The 23,147-nt window shown below is 39.0% G+C and overlaps 1 protein-coding gene across 3 annotated transcripts in view; it reads left to right on the top strand.

Annotated features, from left to right (window-relative positions):
• KCNU1 (potassium calcium-activated channel subfamily U member 1) overlaps positions 1 to 23,147 on the top strand; it is a 143,515-nt gene that overhangs the window by 16,141 nt on the left and 104,227 nt on the right. For all 3 annotated transcript variants that reach the window (XM_070068546.1, XM_070068544.1, XM_070068545.1), the window contains exons 3-10: positions 5,226 to 5,287; positions 6,242 to 6,332; positions 8,266 to 8,377; positions 9,323 to 9,398; positions 10,989 to 11,064; positions 13,062 to 13,232; positions 14,461 to 14,552; positions 16,833 to 16,943. In XM_070068546.1, coding sequence (XP_069924647.1) covers positions 5,226 to 5,287; positions 6,242 to 6,332; positions 8,266 to 8,377; positions 9,323 to 9,398; positions 10,989 to 11,064; positions 13,062 to 13,232; positions 14,461 to 14,552; positions 16,833 to 16,943 — 791 coding nt within the window. The remainder of the gene's footprint in view (positions 1 to 5,225; positions 5,288 to 6,241; positions 6,333 to 8,265; positions 8,378 to 9,322; positions 9,399 to 10,988; positions 11,065 to 13,061; positions 13,233 to 14,460; positions 14,553 to 16,832; positions 16,944 to 23,147) is intronic.

Genomic DNA, 23,147 nt, shown 5'->3' on the forward strand with positions numbered 1-23,147 from the left:
ACGGTGAACTTGCTGATCCCTGCATATTTAACCACGGTGCTTGTTATCACTGCTCTGCTGGGGCAGCCTTGGTGAGCTGCCTTCCTTGGCTCCAGCTTGTGCTTCTCCTGGGGGTAATAGTCCTTGTCACTCCCCTGGTTCAGGATGACCAAGGCCCCACCTCACCTGACCAGCAAGGAAGCAGTTACTGCGCTGCACCTGCTCCATGCCTCATCCGCCACCTTCTCACAGACTTCACCTTCGGAACAGCCATCCAGGCTGGCCTAATGTTTCCACCTTCATGAGCTGAAATTGATATATAAAACTTTTTCTTCAGAGCTTTTCCTTAGCCATTTCTCACAGCCTCATAGAATTTGACAAGTACCATTCTTATTTTTAATAAGAATGCCTAATTCATCTTCTAAATTGTTTTACATTTTAACATTGATTTCTTGCTTGATTCATGATCTGCATCTTAGAGGAACGTTGAATACTTGTGTGGGTTTTTTTTTTTTTTCTTTCTCTTTGGAGGAGGGCACTTATGTGGGGACAGAACGACCATTCTTTCTCCTTCATTAGGAATTTGTGGTTCAAAAACAGCTCTGCTTTTATGATTTCTACTTTATTGAATTTATGAAGAAATTCTGTGTTGCCTAATATGTGATCAATGTCTATTACAATTTGATGGCTATGTATTCTGTGTTGATATATAAGCAGTACTAACTGTTATATGTGTGTCCTGTGTCTGCATTATTTGATGAATGATTGAAAGGGACATGCCAAAAATCTTCATTTATGATTTTTTTAGTGCATCTTGCATTTCCCCAAGACTTTGAATACTATATTCTTATATAATAGCAATTGCTGCACATAGTCGCTGTAATATCTCCTCTGTTGCTACTTCCTTTTGCAAATAGGAATTATCAGTTCTGTTGCTGTGAGTGCTGCTTTCTGCTGGAATATTTGAGAATATAATATTAGCATAGGGAGCATAGGCTCTCTCACTTCCATTTTATTAGTGCTTGCTTGGGAGGCCTTTGCCCACTCTTTTTCAAGCTGTCATCCTTCCTGGTGCTTTCCTTGTGTGTCTCTTGTAAATATCATGTAGCTGAATTCCATCCTTGTATTGATTTAACAATACGTTAATTTGTTATTCACCAGGGGGATTTAATCATTCTTCCCTCTGGTCATCCAGTTTATTGGTATTTATAATATTTAGAGATTGAATTCGCTGCATGATAGATAGCATAGCTAAATATCAGTGGATTAGATACAGAAATAAATGGGGGATCTGGTAGCAAACAAACAGAGAATGGTTATTGGCTGCACCACTGAGCTCTATTATGATCTCCCTTATTTTACTTTTTTTTTTTTTTTTTTGACAGGCAGAGTTAGACAGTGAGAGACAGAGAGAAAGGTCTTCCTTCCGTTGGTTCACCCCCCAAATGGCCACTACGGCCGGCGCTGCGCCAATCCAAAGCCAGGATCCAGGTGCTTCTCCTGGTCTCCCATGCGGATGCAGGGCCCAAGCACTTGGGCCATCATCCACTGCCCTCCCAGGCCACAGTAGAGAGCTGGACTGGAAGAGGAGCAACCAGGACAGAATCCGGCGCCCCAACCGGGACTAGAACCTGGGGTGCCGGTGCCGCAGGTGGAGGATTAGCCTAGTGAGGCGCGGCGCCGGCCTGTGATCTTCCTTATTTTACGGCAGAGGTAGAATTGTGTGGGATTGTGAAACTTGAGAGAGATGAGTTCAAAAATTGAATAGTACATAGAAGCTTCTCAGGGCACCACAAGCACTTACCATTTACTAATATTTACATTTCTAGTTTATATTACTTTTGTATGCTTTTTTGGCATCTTCTGACATGGATAGTCCTATTTGTAATAGAATACCACAGACATTAGATAAATGACATATAGCCTATATTTCTCTGTGTGTCTCTGAATGCTTATATATATTATAATACATAATAGTTAATGTATTACTTATTAATAATTACTAATTAATATAGCAATATCAATATTACTAATATTATATAAATAATATACAATATGCTGATTTTTAATATTATACATAATATATGACATATTGATTATTATTATATAATGTTAAAATTATGATTTATACTATATTATATTGCTTATTATTAATATATTATTGTATTATATATTATATATATATCATCCTGAGCTTTAGTATGGTTTTCCTGTGTGCCACTCCTCCCTCCCAGAAATTGTTGAACTGATTTGAAAATTCAACTATGGATTGTTATTGTGTGTGTGTGTGCATGTGTGCATGTGTGTGTTAATAAGGGTGGAGTGAAGGTTTAGCATTATGCATATTATAAGATTTGCTTTAAAGTTTCAAAATAAACTAAACCTTAATTTTCCCGGTTTCATTATGTACCTCTTGTTCTTATACAAAGTATTTTATCTTTCTGAATTGTTTCTTGTGTTTTTTTTTTCTTGAGTACTTCTACTTATTTGCAATGAGAAGCAAGAGTATTGTTCTTTCTGGACCCTTGAAAGCTCAAAAAATTAATTTCCTTGCTCTTACAAGAAAATAACACTTTGGTTAGATTTAGAATTCTTGGTTTGCCATCCTTTTTCCTCAAATATTCTGAGTGGTGTTCCAATGTCTTATAGCACGCAAAGTCACAAGTTGCCTACTAAGCTATCACCTAGGTACTTCAGCACCTTCTCTCCTCTGAGTTGTGATGGGGGCCAGGACTCAGGAACTCTCTCCAGTCAGCTCGCCAACAGGGGGAGCAAGAGGAGACGGGGAAACCAGAGAAGTTCTCTCCTTCCATGCTGTCTCAAAGGCCTCACCTGCTTGGGGGCTACTTGTTACAGTAGCTGTGCCTGGTGCCTTACCAGCAGTGAAGGGTCCCCTCCTCCTGGACCCCAGCTCCAAAGGACCACCTCCCTTTTACGCTGACACATTCTGATCATCCTACCGCTTTCTGTTGGTCCCCAGTTCTCTGTAGGTACAACCTCTGTGTTAATGCCAGTGTCCCCTCCTTGGCTTTCTGGTCTTCCAATCCCACTTCCCAAACTTCTATAATTAAATTCTCTCTTACAATAACTGGTGTGGTTTGTGCTTTCAGGACTAGATCCTGATTTACGCAGATTAGAAATGAGAATTATGAAATCAGTCTTATTCTCTTTAGTTTGTAGATAACCATTTATAAAGTATTTTCCAATACAGAAGAGAGCAGGATGTCTTACTCATTGGTCCTTTTCAACATGGGGGTCCCATCTATCTTTAATTCAAGAGATTTTATTGCTTTTTTTTTTTTTTGCTATTTTCTTTAGTTATTAAATGTTGTATTGTGAAAATGTTGTTTTATCTTTCCTTAGTGAGATGTTAACTTGTTGGTCACTTTCCCTCCAGCCCCAAGACTCTCAACCTTGTTCCCCTATTGTCCCTCTGATCTTGAGCTGCCTGGATTGGTCATTGTGACCCCTCCCAGATGTCAACAGAAGCACCTGTAGTCATTTGGAAACAAGTGACCTCCTATTCTGTGTTATCTCATTCATGGGAGGTCCTTCCATGCTCTCTGGCTGATCCTCCTTTTTTCTTATGCCTCTCTTATCACTGGCAGTTTTCCAACATCTACTAACATCCACAACCAAGATTTAGACCGGCGGGGGTGGGGAACACCTGTCCCCTGGGCCATATAGGGGTGTGAGATCACTTGATCTGGCCTTGCTAAAGCAACTGCTGGTGGGACTCAAAATTCAATACATCTATAGCAATCTAATTCTTAAGTTGATAATTGTGTATGGCCTGGAAAAGATGCTACATGTATCCACACAGCCCTTGGTGGAAAAAGGGTTTCCTATGCCTGCCACAGTGTCCCTTTTAGCTGCATGGGTCATTGTTTTCTGGGGACACCCCCAACTATCCACTAACTCAATGGGAACTTTTAAGTTTGTGGAAATCAAAGTCTGAATTGACTGTGTTTCTCCCCTCAAAGGCAACCACGAGGGATAAAGTTGTGGTCACCAACCCTGTGAACGAGGCTTCCTCTGGGTGGGATCCCAAAGTCTTCAGCTGATGCGTCTCTGCCTACCTTCCAAGGTGCTTCTGAGAAGCAGAAGTGCTGCTGCTAACACAGGGGTCCTTCCTCAGGGACTCCAGCTCGGAGGTGCTCCTCTAAGCTGCTCCTCCAATCCACAGCCTCTATAGCACTAGGGCAAGAACTTCTACCCCTGCAGCCTAAGGAACCTTTGCAGATCTTCTCCGAATTATCTCCCGCATCTCTCTAACTCCCTAAACAGTGCTCACAGGGGAAGAGCTCTGAGCGTCCTCTGTTGATTTATTGTACATTTGCTGTGAGTTCTTATTCCTTGATGATTTTCTATGGGTTTGTGTATGAGGTTGGGACTCTTTTGAGTTTCAATAAAACTGAACTTTTCTTCTTTATTTTTTCTTTGTTCTTCATTTCCTTGGTTTGGAGGGTAAACACCTGGCACACTAGCCCCTTGCCAGAAGTCCACCGATACATGATGTATATTTGAACTTCTTTTGGGACTTAGAGAAAAAAAAAACACATTTTGTAAAGAGAAGGAAAAAGATTTCATGAAAAGCAGTTAATAATTATCAATACAATGGTATTAAACAAAGAAACCAGAAATGACTGACAGGTATTTAATTACCTAAAGGTAACCTCAACAGTCATGGAGACTGCCTGCAAATGCAAGAAGGCTTTGGTTGGACAGTTTTCTGATGACATTCTGCAAGCCCCGCTTATCTTTCAGACCAGATACATGGACGTTTTGAGAGCACTCATCTTCTTTTTCCCACTTGTAGCATTTTCACTCCTGTCCAAATTCTCTCTACCAGGGTGGACCAGTTTGGAGTGTTTCTTCCACAATATCATAGGCATTCAAGTTTAGGGTCTTTATCCAACAGTCCCCATTTTCTTGCATGTTAAACATTCAATAAATGTTGAGAGAGTTCCAAGAGAAGGAAAAAAACAAATTCTGAAGTTGGAGGGAGTTAAAATTACATAAGCAAAATGGGTACATGTTTCCTTTATAGCATTCTCGTAAGGTCCAGTAGATCTTTCTTGGACAATGACTGAATAAGCCACTACACATACACAGGGGCATGAAAAGAGAAAACACAACTCCTATTCCATGACCTGTGCAGTAACGGTGTACACAGTACATTAAAAAAATCTCTTGCATGTCAGTAAAATGGATTTGTACACCTGTCCATGTTTTTGTGCTTCTAGGTGATCCTCGTCTTTGTACTAAGCATCGGGTCTCTTATAATCTATTTCATCAATTCCACCGAGTGAGTACAAACCCAAATCTCCCCTCCCTACCCTCTCAGTCACTTGCTGAACTAACTTCAAATTTTCTCCTCTGGGGTAATGCTTAATACATGCACACACACACATAAACTAAAAAAGAATGGTAAGGGTTCAGCTCCCCCATTAAACACTCAACCCCACTTTGCAATGAAAGCACATGTTTCTCCTGTGTGCTGCCATCTTCCATATCTAAGGGTTGGGGGAGTGGGGCAGTGGGTGCAGATCTGCTCTAGGGTCTCTGGTGGCTCCAAGCCCCCAAAAGTCATCTCTGCACCTGAACTCCTTATGAAGCCATTAACATCTTTGGGTTCCTCGGGTGTTGAATCAGAAGTTCCATAGTGGCTCCATCTCGTAGGTTCCCAATGATGTGGGATGATTTTTTGAGAAAGCAAATGCTAGCTCACACCTGAGATAAAGAACCAGATCACTGTCTGCTCCGATTGAAGACACTCCCTCCTTAAAGTGCCAGGTTAAGGCAGGCTTTCATTTCGTTTTGTTTTGTTTTGACAATCTTCAATCTAATTGAACTGTACTGTCTGTCCTCTGATAATTATATTGGACTCAGAGTCAAAGTGAAAAAGTGCAGAAGCTAAACCTTCCAGACAGCACAAATCGTCTTATAAAACAAGGAGAGCCACATAATCTCTCTGGCTCCAAATCCCTGCTGATAAAATTGAAACAGAACCAATAAATCTTAAGAAAGTAATGGCAGTAATTTTCCTATTATTTTTAGTTCCATAGACTGTTGAATCATTTTGTTCATGTATAATTCTACTCCCAAGGGAAAAGTAATTTCCTTGAGATCTGAATGTGTGTGGATTGACCCTTCATGGTAAATGAATAGAAAATCGCCTGCCCTATCCCCTCTGCTTGCTGTTACATAGACATAGCTTTCCCAATATGCATCTTTACAAGTGCCCTTGTCTCTTTTCCAGCCCTGTTAGAAGCTGTTCTTCATACCAAGACAAAACCATCCCTGTTGATTTGATTTTCAATGCTTTCTTCAGTTTCTATTTCGGGTTGAGAGTAAGTACCTGTTGGAAGTGGGCATGAACACCCAACACAGTACAACTGGAGATCTGTGTGTTCCTTACTTACAAGGTCTCGCTAAGTTTTCAGGTTATAAAGATGAAAGATCCATGCCCTAAATTGTTAAATAGATGATAAGATCTAAAAATTCCATCCACCCTGAAGTTGGAATTATAAACAAGGTAAAAAAATTACAATACAAATGAAAATGATTTCTTTGTTAGATGGCATCACCCTATCATAATGTCTTTCTTATTGGTTGCCGTCTACTACTGAGACACCTTTATCAATAATTACCAGCTGGCAGAACCAAATAACAAGTTCCTCGAGATGAGATGTCGTTTTCTCCATTAATGACATATGCACTGAATAATTGTATAAAATGCTTTTGTATTTTTCTTCATTTTTGTAACACTCACTTATTAAATAGTTCTTTGATTCCACAGGCACTTATTAAGCACTGATGCTAGACCTACATTTCAACGTGTTTACCGGTTCCATGTTTGTGGGAGACTGTACTCACACAGTGCACATCCACACCCACCTACCCCACACATGAGGCTAAAAAACTTTGTGGAAAAATGAAACTGAAATGCAAAAAAATTTGAAATCCATCCACAGTGTTTTCTTTTGTTTGTTTGTTTTTTTTAAATATTTATTTATTTATTTGAAAGTCAGAGTTACACAGAGAGAAGAGAGGCAGATAGAGAGAGAGAGAGAGAGAGAGAGAGAGAGAGAGAGTCTTCCATCCGATGGTTCACTCCCCAGATGGCCCAGATGATCCGAAGCCAGGAGCCAGGAGAGAGAGAGAGAGAGAGAGTCTTCCATCCGATGGTTCACTCCCCAGATGGCCCAGATGATCCGAAGCCAGGAGCCAGGAGCTTCTTCTGGGTCTCCCACCCAGGTGCAGGGGCCCAAGGACTGGGGCCATCTTCTACTGCTTTCCCAGGCCACAGCAGAGAGCTGGATTGGAAGTGGAGCAGCCAGGTCTCGAACCAGCATCCATATGGGATGCCGGCGCTTCAGGCCAGGGTGTTAACCTGCTGCGCCACAGTGCTGGCCCCAGTAGTGTTTTCAAAATAAACATTTTCCATAAGCTTTTTGAAGGACCTCTCTATATGCATGTATAGTAAAACATGTTTATATATACATGTATACATAGATTTATCTTTTTAATATAAGTGTATTATGACACAAGTGTATCTCAATAAGTTCACGTGAAATAGGATTACAACATAAGTTTGTTTTGGTGCACAAAATCTTGAAGTCCATGTATCTGAGTGTCTTCAAGAGTTAATAAACTTATTATGGAAAAGCTATGCATGAATTTTCAAATTTTTTGCAAAATAGACTTACCTTTGAAATCCATTTTTCCATGAATCTTTTGAAGCACCATCGAATGTGTGCCTATGACTGTCCTTTACTGCTTACCCAGAACACACTCATCATCGGAACCTGCTTCTAGCAGCAGATTCTCCCTTCTGGAAATGCGTGCTTAACCTAAGTAGGGCAGCTCATAAACACAGGCCAGGCCAGCCAAGCTTCCCGAAAACTACACCTTTTCCATTGGAGAACGTCCTAAATTATGTGTCTTTGTTGCTCACAAATAAGGGGATTTGTGTATATAATTATTGTACATAATTGGCCAGCAGGAAGGTCTAGGGGAAACTGAGAGATTCAACATCTAGTAAGTAATATTACTATGTATTCATTTGTTGAGTGCCTAGTAAAAGTACAATCTTTTGTACTGCATATGCATATGCATTGGTAGATCTATATAAATATGTGTGCATTTATATAAAAGTAAAACGGACTGAGATAAAAACCTCAATGGATGAATGCAATGTAGCTGAATCATGCTATCTCTTGTGTTCACTTGAGAAAGCTTTGTGGCTAATGGAAGCTTGAATGTTCCATTTCCATTTCATAGTTTTTGGCAGCTGATGACAAGATCAAGTTCTGGCTGGAGATGAATTCCATTGTAGATGTTTTTACCATCCCACAAACTTTTATGTCTTATTATTTGAAGAGCAATTGGCTAGGTGAGTGTGCTGTGGGTGTCTGTGGTAATATCTATTTTAAAATCTCAACTTTCCTTTATTAGTGTCTGTCCTTCATTTTGCTTTAATACTTGACTGTCATGTGAAAAAATCGCTCACCCTGTTAGTGTAGTTTTGTAATATATTTGCAGAAACCATGTTTTGACTCTCAAGACCCAGCCCTATTCCTGGTATACAGTAGGTGCCCAACAGTTGTTGATGGGATATCTGTACACATAATTTGAGAGGCAAATCTCCCACAAGCCATTCCCTTAGAAGCATTTTTATGCTGGGATCCCATAAGGGCTGCGAGAGATGAGAAGCCACCCTTGATCTTTCAAAATTCATCTTCATGGCATGTCCAGTTGAACATGCTGCGACATGTTTGGGAAACATGCAATCGGCTGTTTTGTCTTCAAGGCTGATGCATTGCCAGCGCATGGGTACTATGCAGCCTTGATCAGTTTTTTTGTGACTTGAGGTTATCATTAATTATCTAAAAATAAACACCAGTTCTATACCTTGCCTTATTACCAAATCATCTAAAGTAAAACATCTCATAAAGATGAAGAAACATGCCACGGGGATTGCATGATCATGAGCTCAAGTGATTTATGGAGAATATGTTAAGTTAAATAGAGCAAGGTGAATAGTGCTTATTTTATGTGAGGGGTGCATCTACATGCTTTGTGTTTAATCTGCTACTCCATGAGGTAGGTACTGATAAAATTCTTTTACATATGAGGAGCTGTGAAGTTTAGGAGATCATCTTAGTTGGCAAAAACCCTGGTCAGGATTGGAACTATGGCTCAGGCTCTTGAACCTGTGACATTATATTTGAACATGAAGGGAAAAGTGGAACGTGAGCAGCCCTAGTCGGGCTATGATTCAGGCTATGCCATGGAGTGACTGTCTTTTTGCAGCTTTCTCCTTTCTGTTGCCTTGTAGGTTTAAGGTTCCTACGAGCATTGCGGCTACTAGAACTTCCTCAAATCTTGCAAATTCTACAAGTCATCAAGACCAGGTAAACATTAACCATGCCAGACATACTTCTTACTGACTAGTTTGGATTACAAAATGAAAAATGTGAACTCAATCTTCAACTCAACACAATTTACAACAGAATTTCAGTCAAGTAGTGATATCTCTTTACTCTCAAGCTATGACTCATTTACTTTCTCCCATTACATTGCGTTGCATGCACACTGGATGAAAACTTTGCAATCCTCTTAGTTTGTTTATTCTTTTCTTTTCTGAAAATTTTTTATTTATTTTTATTTTGAAAGGTAGAGTAACAGAGAGAGAGGGAAAGACATACAGAGAGAGATGTTCCATCCACTGGTTCCTCCTCAGATGGGTACAGGAATCAGAAACTCCATCCAAGTCCCCCACATGGGTAGCAGGAACTGAAGCACTTGGGCCATCATCCGCTGCCTTCCCAAGCACATTAACAACAATCTGGATTGGAAGCAGAGTAGTTGGACTTAAAGCAGCACTCCGATATAGATGCAGACATCCCAAAGAGTGGCTTAACCCACTGCAGCACAGTGCCCACCTGCAGTCTTTGCTTTTGAAAGCTACAATATGTAAGCCCATTTAGGTCTTGATTCTGTGTCCCTGCAACACATACACGTGTGCACACACGCACACACACACACAGTGAAATCATTTCAGATTTGTTGTTCATCATTGTTTTTTGAATCATGCCCACCATGGTTAGGTAAATCTTTCTTAGGTTTAGGAATATAAGGCAGTTTCTCTGAGTGTGAGCATTGTCCATTAGCCTCAGTGAGTTATTGCTTACAGAAATAGGGCCACCTACATATCTGCCCAAAACAACAAAAATCCAAACTAGCTTTTAACTACAATACTTCTAAAGTTTTAAGTTGAGTCGGCCGTCCCTTAGAATTCCCATGCTTCTACATTCTTCCTAGAAATACCACACAGTATTGTTCAGGCGAATTTCACTGCTAGGTGATTGAACATTACAGACAGTTTGGAATGGGGAAGGCCGTTCTTGTGTGACAGGTTGTGCTGCGTGAAAGCCACAGGGATTCCAACTAAACTCTGTGCACTACTTAGAAGGAGAGCTTCTGTTCATGCCTCTCTCTTCTCCACGACCTTTGAATGAATGCCACGGTGTGAGTGACTCCACTTCTCTGTGATCAACTCTAAATTCCATTTTGCCAGCCCACTCCCAGGACTCCCGACATAAGGCATTTTGAGCTATTACTTTAGACAATGTAGCAATCTATTAAGATTACCTTTCACTGATCCATGCACAGTATATTTTTAAAGGCTAGGCTAACAGATGTCATGGCAAAGTCCAAATCTTGGAAGAAGTGTTATGTGGCCTGGGGTGTTTGTATTCTGTGCTTCTCAGACTCTAACGTGCACAGAGATCAAACAGAGGGTCTCATGACTTTGCGGATGCATAGGCTGGGCCAGGACCTGGGACTGTGTGTTTCTTCATTCGCTCCCAGGTAATGCCATCATGGCTTCTGGTCCACGAACCTCATCTCAAGTAGCAACATCCCAGGATGAGCTGCTTGTGCTGCTGTGGAACCTGACCTGTCACAGGAGACCCACCAGTTCTTTGTCTCTTTTTCTCTAGTAATTCAGTAAAGTTTTCCAAACTGATGGCTATAGTTCTCAGCAGCTGGTTCACGGCGGCAGGATTCATTCACCTGGTAAGCATCTAGTCACAGTGCCTAATGACCTTTCTTTGAACAGTGGAGGGGAACCTGGTGAGTCCCTGTCTCCATCCTTGTAACCCATAATCTTCCAAAGTGTGTGTCTCCCACCATCAAAGTGTCTGAAACTAGCCACGACCCCTCTCAGTACTCAGGCAGGAGACATTGTCCTGAATAAGTACCACAGTAGCCACAGCAGATGCCTGGATTTTTCAGCCCTGACTCTGGAGTTGCTGGCAGCCCAGTGACCGTCAGTGCCCACTGTGGAGCCCTGTGGCTATCACCTAAGACTACAGGAGAGAGTGTGGGGGCTCGTCCTAGCTGCAAACATAGCAGGTGCTCATGGGTTAGATACTGTCCTTCAAGCTCCTGGCAGCAGACTGTTGACTTCTCAGAGGTATTCACTATTAGCCATAGGAGTTGGGCCCAGAACACACAAGCTCTGTCCTCTCGGGGAGTCAGGATTACAGGAACCCATATTCTCACACTTAAGAAAGAAAGAGTCACTTTCGAAAATGGTGCTTTACTTTTAAAAAGTGATCGGGTAGCTGAGCCAACAACATGATTGCTAATCTCCATTCCAGTTTTCAACAACAAAGTGAAGCACCTATTTCCCCCAGACATCTTCAGCACCTGATCATCTTTCGTGCTAAATAGAAATAGAAAACAACTAGGAAATATGTAGGCTATGAGGAAGAAAAGTCAAAAGGTGGAAAGATGAAAAATTAATTGCATATAAGTATGTATTATATATAAAATATCGCATGCACTAGGGTACTTCAAAAAGTTCACAGAAAATGGAATTAAAACATAAGTTTACTTTCGTATCCAAAAAATCTTGAAACCCATGCATATGGGGGGTCTTCAGAAAGTCTTTGTACCAAAATGATCTCTTAATTGCAGCTTCTATGAGCTTTTTGGAGAAACCTCTTATTTAACATAATAATATGATATAAAAATAATAAATATCATAAAATATGCATTGTGATATTATATTAATATCTTACAGCAAATGTATCTATATGCTTATACACCATAAATAAAAGTGCCTAAGTTACTCTTTATTTTAAATACAAAAAGATAATTGATGAATTTAGTTTCCTTAAAATGTGAAGACTGAAGGAGAAAATCAGAAGAAAATATTTTTGTTGTTTTTCTTTGAAAAGATTTTTTTAAAATTTATTTGAAAGGCAGAATGACTGAGAGAGAAGCACAAACAGACACAGAAAGAGATCTTCCATCCAATGGTTCACCTCCAAATGACTGTGAAGTCTGGGCCTGTGCTAAGTCAAAGCCAAAAGCCCGGAACTCCACCTGAGTCTCCCACATGGGTGGCAGGGGCCCAAATACTTGGACCATCTTCCATCCCAGACATATTAGCAGGGAGCTGAATCAGAAGCAGAGCAACCAGGACTTGAACTGGCAATCCAATGTGGAATACTAGCATTGCAAGCAGTAGTCCAATTTGCTGTGCTACAGTGTCAGTCCCCAGAGGATTTTTACCTTAATCATTAAGTAGGTTTTGCAGCAGAGGAGGAAGTGACCTGGGAAACTTGTTGATTTTCCTTAGACACTAGCATCAGAAGCACAAGCTCAATGAAATGAAGTGTTCCTCTACCTGCTGCCTTCCTTAATGAAACTCCTGAAACAGCTTGAGAATGAGAATGCGTAGTAATTGCTCAGTCTGAGAGCCCCTGGAGTCTGCTGACGGCAAGTGTGATGATGTGCACAAGACACACGGAGAGCCGTCCCTACCAAGTGTTCCAAATGCTGCACTCCAGCCACACAGCCCTCAGATCGCAGCCATAATCCCAGCTAAGGAAGCCACAGCTTCATAGTCACTGTCCACAGTCTGCGAACCCTTTGCAGCCTGGGAATCATTTATGTCCTTGGGGTGGAATGAAGTGAAATCAGCCCAATGATTTGCCTGTTCCTGAAAACCTTCCCTTAGATACCATTCAGTGATCATTCCTGAGTCTTCTTTCTCTGGACAGGTGGAAAATTCCGGTGACCCATGGCTCAAAGGTAGAAATTCACAGAATATATCATACTTTGAATCCATTTACCTGGTCGTGGTGACAACCTCAACGGTTGGCTTTGGCGATGTGGTGGCCAAGACTTTCTTAGGACGGACCTTCATCATGTTCTTCACCCTGGGGAGTTTGGTGAATAATATTTTTAATATTTTTTGAATATAGCTGCTTAAACCAAAAAACTTTTTTGCTAATGGTGAGAAATAAAGCCATACAGGTCAAAATTGCATTATTCAGAGCAGGTGTCATATGAAAATGCAAAGGTGCCTAGGTCCCATAATTTCAGAATTGCATTCCCCGAAGCCTGTAATGTCAGTGCATGGTTGCAAGAGTTAAATGATGGTGGACAAAGAGAGCTGATTTTCCCTTACTGGCTTCTGTGTAGATTTGTGCAACCCTGTCCACCTTCATCTTTGGCCAAGCACAATACAGTCTTTCTTCATTTAAGATTTGATCTGAAGGAAGTTCTGTCCCTCCCAGCCCAAATGAGTAAGCCCTCAGCACACCAGCATTTAATTTCAAACGAGTGAACAACTTGGCTTGGTTCAGGAGTGTAGCAAAGGCAAAGGAAGCATTCTTTCCTTTTAGTGACCTTCAATTCAATTCCCTAACTTAACAAAATTCTTCACTCCACCTCTCTGATAATCCCTATTGATGTCGATCATTACCTCATTTATCAATATTTATTTGTGCATTTATTTATCATCTACTTGCAAAGTAGAGAGGGAGTGTGTGTGTGTCAGAGAGAAACAGATACACAGAGAGAGAGAGAGAGAGAGAAAGAAAGAGAAAGAGAAAAAGAAACATTTTCTATCTACAGATTCACTCCCCAAATGCCCAGAATAGCCAGGGCTGGACCAGGCTTAAGCTAAGCGCCAGAAATTCCATCTGGAACTCCCATGAAGGTAGCAGGGCCCCAAGCACTGGAGCCATCATCTATCTGCTCCACTACGTTAACAGGAAACTGTATCAGAAATACAGTATTCTGGACTCTAATCAGCACTCCAATATAAGATGTGGGGGTTCCAAGTGTTGGCTTAATCTGTGGAGCCACAATACCCACGTGCTTAACTATTCCCAAGGGCTCAAAATAGAATGAAGTCAGAGTCAGGAGGGAATCTAGATATGAAGATGGGCAGAACCAGTGGGAAGGTTGCCTTATGGCTTGGCTTTCATTGTTGAACACAGAGGAGAATTTTCTTATATTTTAACCAAATCTCTCTTAGCATGTAGTTCATCGTAATGACCCTTGTAGACAAAAGAACATTGTATGTACCTTCTTTCTCCTTAATAGTCTTGGACTTTTGGGGGAATCTGTCCAAATAATGAAACCAAAGGTTTTATTTTCTGATCGTTTTAGATACTATTTGCCATCTATGTCCCTGAAATGGTGGAACTTTTTGCTAACACGAGGAACTACACCAGGTCCTATGATGTGGTCAAAGGGAAGAAGTATGTAGCCTTTCAGTTATAATTGCCACAGTTTGAGATATTCTGTTAAGTCCCGTACCCCACGGTAGACATGTGTTGCCTGGTCTAGTGATAGAACCAAAGCTGACAATGTGAGTGTATTTCAAAAAGTTTGTGGAAAGTGGATAGAAAAGATACATTTATTTGGTGCAAAAATATTTTGAAATCCATTCATACAAAGGGTCTTCAAAAAGCTCTTGTAAAATGCATGTTATGAAAAATTATGCATGGATTTTAAAATTTTTGCATCAAATAAACATCTTTTCATTCCACAATCTGCAAAGTTTAAAATTCACTCATATTGGCAAGTCCTCCCTCAACAAAGAGGACAGTGCAAGAATAAATGCCAAGTGAATGTATTTGCTACTACATACAAACTACTAGGCAAATGCTCAGAAGAGCAGTAAATGAACCACCATGACAGAAAAGTTGTAATTTACTGCCAATAAATATTAATTATGCATCTCTCATCACTACTCTGGTATCATTACTTATTTTCTTACTCATTTTATCATATGGTTAACTAATGGCTGACTTTACACAACGGATCAAATTAAAGCCAACTTTCACATTTTATTTATTTTTTTAAAATATTTATTTATTTATTTGAAAGTCAGAGAGAGAGAGAGGGAGAGACAGACAGAGAAAGAGGGAAATCATCCATCTGTTGGTACACTCTCATAATGACTGCAATGGCCAGGACTGGACCAAGTAATAGCCAGGAGCCAGGAGCTTCTTCCAGGTCTCCCATGTGGGTGCAGGGCCCAAGCACGTGGGCCATCTTCTACTGCTTTCCCAAGCCACAGCAGAGAGCTGGATCAGAAGTGGAGCAACTGGGAATCAAACCCATAAGGGATGCCAGAGCCACAGGCAACAGATTTACTTATTATGCCACAATGCCACCCCTCAAGTTTAATATTTTAAATAATTCAATTCAGTTATCTTAGCCAAAATCCCACCCCCTCACCCCCAATTGTCGAGGGCTCGCTGCGTGCTGAGTTTCCTGAAGGGAGGAGCAGTTTCCACCCTCCCTCCTGCAGCACTTCCAGGGGCATTGACATTGTTCAAGCTCTTTTCCAGGAGGGAAATGAAACTGGAGGTGCCTGTATCTCATGTTTATGTGGATTCTCATCACTTCAGCTGCCATAACTCTTTTTCATATTTAAGAAGAGAATGGATTGGAGGTCTTAAATTCAATGTGTGTATATTTTTATTCAGTTCCTGTCTGCTGTAGGCAAGAGATACAAAGAAGATAACTCTCTTGGGGGAAGGAGGCTATCTCTTAATGCAGTTAAGTGAAAACCACTATTGGCCAAGGAGTACAAAGATGAAAGAATAAAACATAATGAAATTAATGAGACCATAAATAATGAGAAGCAGTGAAACAAACTAGATAAGCCAAAATCAAATCCCATTTGCGTCAGGAAAGGCATAGGAGACTCATGCTGAATCAACCACTAAAGTAGGGGAAATTTATGGTTAATGTAGGTTAAAATTATGGTTTCTGTTTTCTTACATGGCTAATGGGAAGAAGAAGCATAGCTTTTTAAATATATTAAAGTAAAAAAAATCTGCAGCTCTTTTTCATCACAAACACCATGTGCACAGGTTTCTGCACCTGTCCTACTTATCTCTCCATTGCACTCACTTTTCTATAACTACTAGATAATTTTAGGCATACAATTATAAACCAAAACAACCTAGAATGTGGTGCTACCTCAGCCACAATATTTAGTTATGGAGAAAGTTAATGAGCCATTTGAGCATCAGCTCTCTACCAAGAGGAGGAAAAACTCAGTTAATTAGGAATTAAGTGAAAGGTCATTACACAGAAACACCTTCAAAAAGTTTGTGGAACATATGGATGATGAAAACACTATGCATGGATTTCAAATTTTTTTTGCTCCCAGATAAACTTACGTTTCTCATTCCAATTTCCATGAACTTTTTGAACCACTCTCATAAGTTAGAACTAACTGAGAAAAAAATTTAGCAGTAATGATAGTTACTCTTGTGCTCCTGGAACGCTGTGTGAAACTCAGAAGTCTGGGGCATGCTCAACTTCAAACAGTCTAGAAGACTACAGAAGTCTACTTTTGCACATTGGCAATGCAGTCCCTAATGTTTTTGTCTTTAGAATCTGGGTGATTCAAATGCCAGATTTATTTCAAACTAACTCTAAGTGAATTGTCCATGTGTAAACCTTGACGGGAAGACGCTACAGCTCCTCACGGGTGCCCCTCCCCTGTCCTTGCTGCCCAGGTACATCGTGGTCTGTGGCAACATCACTGTGGACAGTGTGACGGCTTTCCTGAGGAACTTCCTCCGCCACAAGTCGGGGGAAATCAACACGGAGATTGTCTTCCTGGGAGAGTAAGTGTGTCCATGCAGCCTGTGAGTTCTGTGTCGGCGCCGAAAATGCGTGTGGATGTGTTTTAACGGAGTAAAATGATCTTGGTCTTACTCATAGAAAATTCAGAAAGGAATAACAAAAAGAAAACAAAAAGAAGAAAAAGGAAAGCAATCTCATGACTAGAGTAATATGTTGGAATATATCCTGCCAGATGTGTTTCCCCATGTATGCTAGTATTAAGGGACTGCTAGTTGGCATTTAAGTTACCCTACACTTAATGTCATCATCATACACACTGATAATTTGGGGCACAAGTCTGATGCACTTTCTAATTTTTTAACCTCTTAATTCTCAGAAGGTGAAGTTCAGATCCACACAGAGAGGATTGTTCTCGAAGGTGTTTTCCTTCTCAGCAGTTTACCCTGCCACTAGCAGTCCAGGCTACATTGCTGGTCAAACACTGGGGAATACAAATTTAAGGCAAAAAGAATTTTTACTGCTATTTAAATACAAAAACTTGTTTCTTATTGCTTTATTTTACAGTTATGATCTTGGTTCCTAGTGAGATGGAACAATTTTATACTTTTTGAAAGTTCTCTTCCTTTCATGAAATTTCTCTTTATTTTTTTATCCTCTTTCTACCACTTTCCTGTGCTTGAATATTTTGATATTAAGCTGTTTCCTCCATAGGTTGTATGTATTTTGCCTTCTAATTTTGTTTATGCTTTTGTCTTAATGCAGAAGCAGTTGATTCGCACATGCACCAATCCACCCACTCTTCCCTTTTGCTTCCTTGCTTTTCTGCCATTCTTAGCTCTCTGTTCTAAAATGAAGTGCCTATTTCTCTAGCATTTCCGAAAGGTTATATTGTAATCTTTAATACTTAAGCTCACTATACTTGATTTTGTGGGATGTGTTTAGAGTTAATCCCTTTGTTTTTCTCAAATGATTAATCAGTTATCCAAACAATTCACTGAATTTTTTACAAGCGGTCTTCATGATCTTCACAATTTCATGGAAAATGCATATTACAGAAAAATTATACATGAATTCAAAACTTTTTACAACAAAATAAGCTTATGTTTTTAATTCCATTTTCCACAACTTTTTGAAGAACCCTCATAAGTCAGCTGGATTTACAATATTTTGATCTTATATGGCATTGTATGTGGGATCACATATGACGTGCCCAATACATCATCACATTGGAGTCTCATAAATGTGAGCTCCAACAGCATTGTCAACCACCTTATGGTGCTGCTAATGTTTCCTTACTATGGCACTGCCTATCTTTTCAGGAAATTCTGCATTTTTTCTGAGAAATGGAACTAAAGCTTAAGTTGATTTGAGAGCGAAATAATCGAAATCCATACACACAAGGAATCTCCAAAAAGTTCATGGAAATGTATATTATGAAAAAATTATGCATGATTTCTTCTTTGTACTTAAACATCTTTATTACTCTTAATCACATGGGAAATTCTGTTCTATATTTAAATTTTTTTACTTTTTTCATATAGAAACCTTTATTTAAGGTATACAAACTTCATGCATTTCATATATGCAAATTTAGGAACATAGTGATTCTCCCCACCCTACTGTCCCTCCTGCCCACACTCCCACACGTCTCTCTCCTCCCTCAACCATTCCCATTCTTATTTTTTACTAAGTTCTATTTTCAATTAACTTTATACTCATAAGATTAACCCTACATTAAGTAAAGAATTAAACAAATAATATAAAGAAAAAACTGTTCCTCAACAAGGAGGCAGGAGCTATTCAAAATCATCACATCTCAAAGTGTCAATTTCATTCTACTAACCACTCTGTTAGTTACCACAGATCAGGGAGAACATATGGTACTTGTCCTTTTGGGACTGGCTTATTTCACTAAGTATAATGGTTTCCAGTTGCATCCATTTTGTTGGAACTGACAGGATTTCATTTTTTTTACCACTGTGTAGTATTCCATGGTGTACCTATATCATATTTTGCTTTTCCACTCTTCTGTTGATGGATACCTGGGTCGATTCCATATCTTAACTATTTTGAATTGAGCTGCAAAAAAACATGGGGGTACAGATAACTCTTCCGGATGCTGATTTTATTTCTCTGGGGTAAATTCCCAGGAGTGGAATGGCTGAGTCATATGGTGGGTCTTAGTGGGTGTAATAGTCATCCACACCGCCTCAAGAACCACACAAAGGTTCCATGCGGTCCTCAGTGTTAGCACAGACCCTGCTGCAGTGACCCACCCCAGGTATGTGGAGCCGCCCACTGCAACTGCCCAGAGACCCAGCCACACCTTGCTTCCTTCCACACAGCCACAGTGTTCACGCAGTCCCAGCACCCAAGGCTCGGGCAGTCATGGGGCACCGACGATCTGCTCCGCCTTGCCGGCCTGTCCTGTCTAGAGAGGCGAAGATGCTCCCAGAGCAAGTTACCTGTGGGTACTCCACCTAGGCTGTTTGAGTCCCAGAGCCTGCCATGTGTGGGGAGGCTGGGGACACTTCACAGACCTACACAAGTGCTCAGCCCCCATCAATCCTCCTAGCCGGACTCAAGTGTCTCCTTTCTGCTGGTTGCTGGCGCATGGACCCAAGCTGTCACAGCTGTTACGTATATCCAAAATGGCGCCCGCCCTCTCTCTCGGCCAGTCGCAGGGCACCATTGTCAGAGGGACAGGGAGAGAGAAACGTGCCTCTGTTTTTCCTCTAGGTTGGTAGCTACTCTGTCCCTGACAGGACTCCAGGCTCGATTCACAGCAGGCTCACCCTGCAGCTATATCATCAGTGGCTTGGGCTGCTACAGTTTGGTCTCACCTCACTCTCCAAAGCTGGTGGTGAGGCTCTCGGCTGCTGGGGTCCTGTGTTGTGTCTGTGCTCATGCTGCACACCCACACCCTCCACGTAGAGCCACAGCATCCTTCTTCCTGCCACAGCTCCTTGAAACAGCCAAATGGGCATTCTCTTGGTAATCCTGTTCTCCCTTAGCCTTGTGTATACTCCCATCAGTCCCATCCACTTTGTTTCATAAATAAATCCTAATTCTACTTCTACCCCATTTTCCCACTACCACAGCCTTATTTTAAGTTAAATTGCTGAAAAGACCACTTTATTGGTTTGTGCTTCTTGCTCCGAGATTTATTCTCATCCTTCAGTACTCAAGAGACCTCCACATCCATCCTGTCTAAATAGGTGTCCTTGATTTCCTTCTATCTTCTTACTCCACTTTGTTTCCTTTCAAGCAATTGTTACAGCCTATAACTACAGTTGATTTCCCTCTGAATACAACTCTCAACATTTTCTTCTTTTGCTATATACTCATGCTACTCCTCTTCTTGAGTCCTGGTTTGCTAGTGACTTGAGATGATAAGTAGAATGCAGATGATGCCACACTTTGCCACTTTCAGGCTAGGCTTTAGAGGAATGACAATTTCAACTTTCATGTGGAGTCCTGAACTGTCATGAAGAGAAGACCCAGCCAGCTTTCAGCTGCCCCAGTCACACGGTTGCAATAGCAGTCAAATAGGCAGTCATTCGGGGCATCCCTGCTCCCAGACAAGCCCTCAGTTTAATACGGAGCAGAAGAAATCACATGGCTGAGACCACTCAGCCCACAAAAATAGGAACATTATGTTGTTTTAAACCAATAAGTTCAAGAATGGCTTGTTTGCAGATGGATAACTGATAGCAGAAGAGGTTCTGCTGTGTAACAAAAGCCAACACACGGCCTCGTCTTAGGACCTGACGGTAGAGACAGGCTGGAAGGTTTGAATGGAGACTTTTGGCAAACGCTGGAAATGCAATGATAAAATCACAATTGGAGGACAAGCCAGCCAGCCATGTTATCATAGCAGAACTTTGGTGACATTGTCCCCAGCAATAGTATAGAACACACAAAATATAATAAAATAAATGCAATATAAAATTATATATCATATATTATATACCATATATTACATATTAATACATTATATTATACATAATACATATTAATTATTATATAGTAATATATATGGCATGTACTACATATATTATATATTACTAATAAAATTATTAATATATAATTATACTATTATATATTAATACATTGTATATAATACATTATATATTGTATATTAATATATATTACACACTTTATATAATACAATATACACTACATAATACATAAAATATATATTATATAATTATATACTGTATAATATACACCATATAATTATATTATATTATAATTATTTATTATATATTATATATCATTACATATTATCATATATTATATATTATATTATACTTCATTATATATTATATATCATATTTATATATAATATAGTATATTATATGTTGCATATTATAATACATAATACATTATATAACACTATAATTATATTATCATATATTGTATATGTTTATACATTATACTATATAATATCAAATATGTAAAATAATACTATAAATTATACATTATATAATATATACATACAAAATATATTACATATCATAGAATACATAATATATTACACATTATATTACAAATTATATATGCAATAAAATATCATATAGTGTGTAATAATATATAATATATTTCTATATTATACAAAATATAATGCAATATGTAATATAATATATGTTGTATATTGTATAATACATATTTATTATGTATAATTTAATATGTTATGTATTATATAATATATTTATAATATGTATTATATTAAATAATATAATATATATTATATAATGCTATATTATATAATATAATATATTATATATTTATTATAATATATTTATATTTATAATATATTTATATTATATTTATATATTTATGTATTTGTATTTATATATAAAGTATATAATAATATAATATAGTATATAGTAATATATTTTATATATTTATATATTTAGATTATTATAAATATATAATTATATATTGTATAATATATATTATATTTAGATAATGAAATATATGATATATATTATATAGTATATAATAAATATTATATAATGCTATAATTATATTTATATTATATTTATGTTTTATGTATAATAAAATAATATAATTATAATATTATAGTATAATTATATTTTTATATAATTTATAAAAAGAATTATAATATTGCATTATAATTATAATAGTATCTTTACAATATAATTATAATTTATAATTAGATGCTATATATTATATAATGCATTATTTAATATATAATGTATACCATATATAATATATTAATATGTGATAAAATATATAATGTATACCATATATAATATATAGATATGTAGTGCACAATATATACTATATTAAATATATTATATATGGTGCATATATTACTATATATCTATGACATATTATATATTATATAATAGATGTAATAATATATTATATAATATATATAATATGTACATGCTCATATTATATAGTGTGGGGAGCAGCCCGGACTGGACTGAGTTACTGGAATTAAGACTTATTCTATGCATCTGCTCTCCCACAATATGGCGCTGGGAGAGAAGTAAACAGCTTCCGCACAGCTGCCTCCAGTTCAACCAATAAACTGTAGGACTTGCTCCTGATTGGAGGAGAGCAGCGTACTCGGCGTGTGGGCAGCCGAGTTGGGATTGGCGGAGGAGGACTATAAAGGAGGAGAGAGACGGCATGCACCAGGAACATCTAAGGGGAACATCTGAGGGAACGCCTGTGCAGCCCCCAGAGAGCCGGCCGGTGGTGTGCCGCTCCCCTGCGGAAGTGGGGAATGTGGCAGGGGGAACTGCCCTTCCACGGAGGTGGAAGGGTCGGTAGCCAACCCGGGAAGAACCAGCAGCAAACCCGGGGAGGGCCGAGCAGACTAAAGAACAGCGCAGGGTCCTGTGTCGTTCCTCCACGAAGAGGGGGAGCGACAATATAGCACCTACATAATGTGTTATGTGTTTGTATATTATATGTATGATATATATGATATATAATAATAATGAAATTATGAAGCTTGCTAATAAGATTTTCCAAAAGAGTGCTGGGTCTCCTTTACTTCATTATGTATGATAAAAAACTATAAGACAATTGAACTAAAAGAGAAACTCTTCAGTTTTCTTTTTTAAAATTTTTTAAAAGATTTATTTAATTTATTTGAAAGACAGAATCGCAGAGAGAGGTAGAGGCAGAAAGAGAGGTCTTCCATCTGCAGGTTCACTCCCTAGATGCCCACAATGGACGGAGCTGCACCGATCCGAAGCCAG

The sequence above is a fragment of the Oryctolagus cuniculus genome, chromosome 2, assembly GCF_964237555.1.
Source record: "Oryctolagus cuniculus chromosome 2, mOryCun1.1, whole genome shotgun sequence".
In the NCBI taxonomy this organism is placed as follows: Eukaryota; Metazoa; Chordata; class Mammalia; order Lagomorpha; family Leporidae; genus Oryctolagus; species Oryctolagus cuniculus.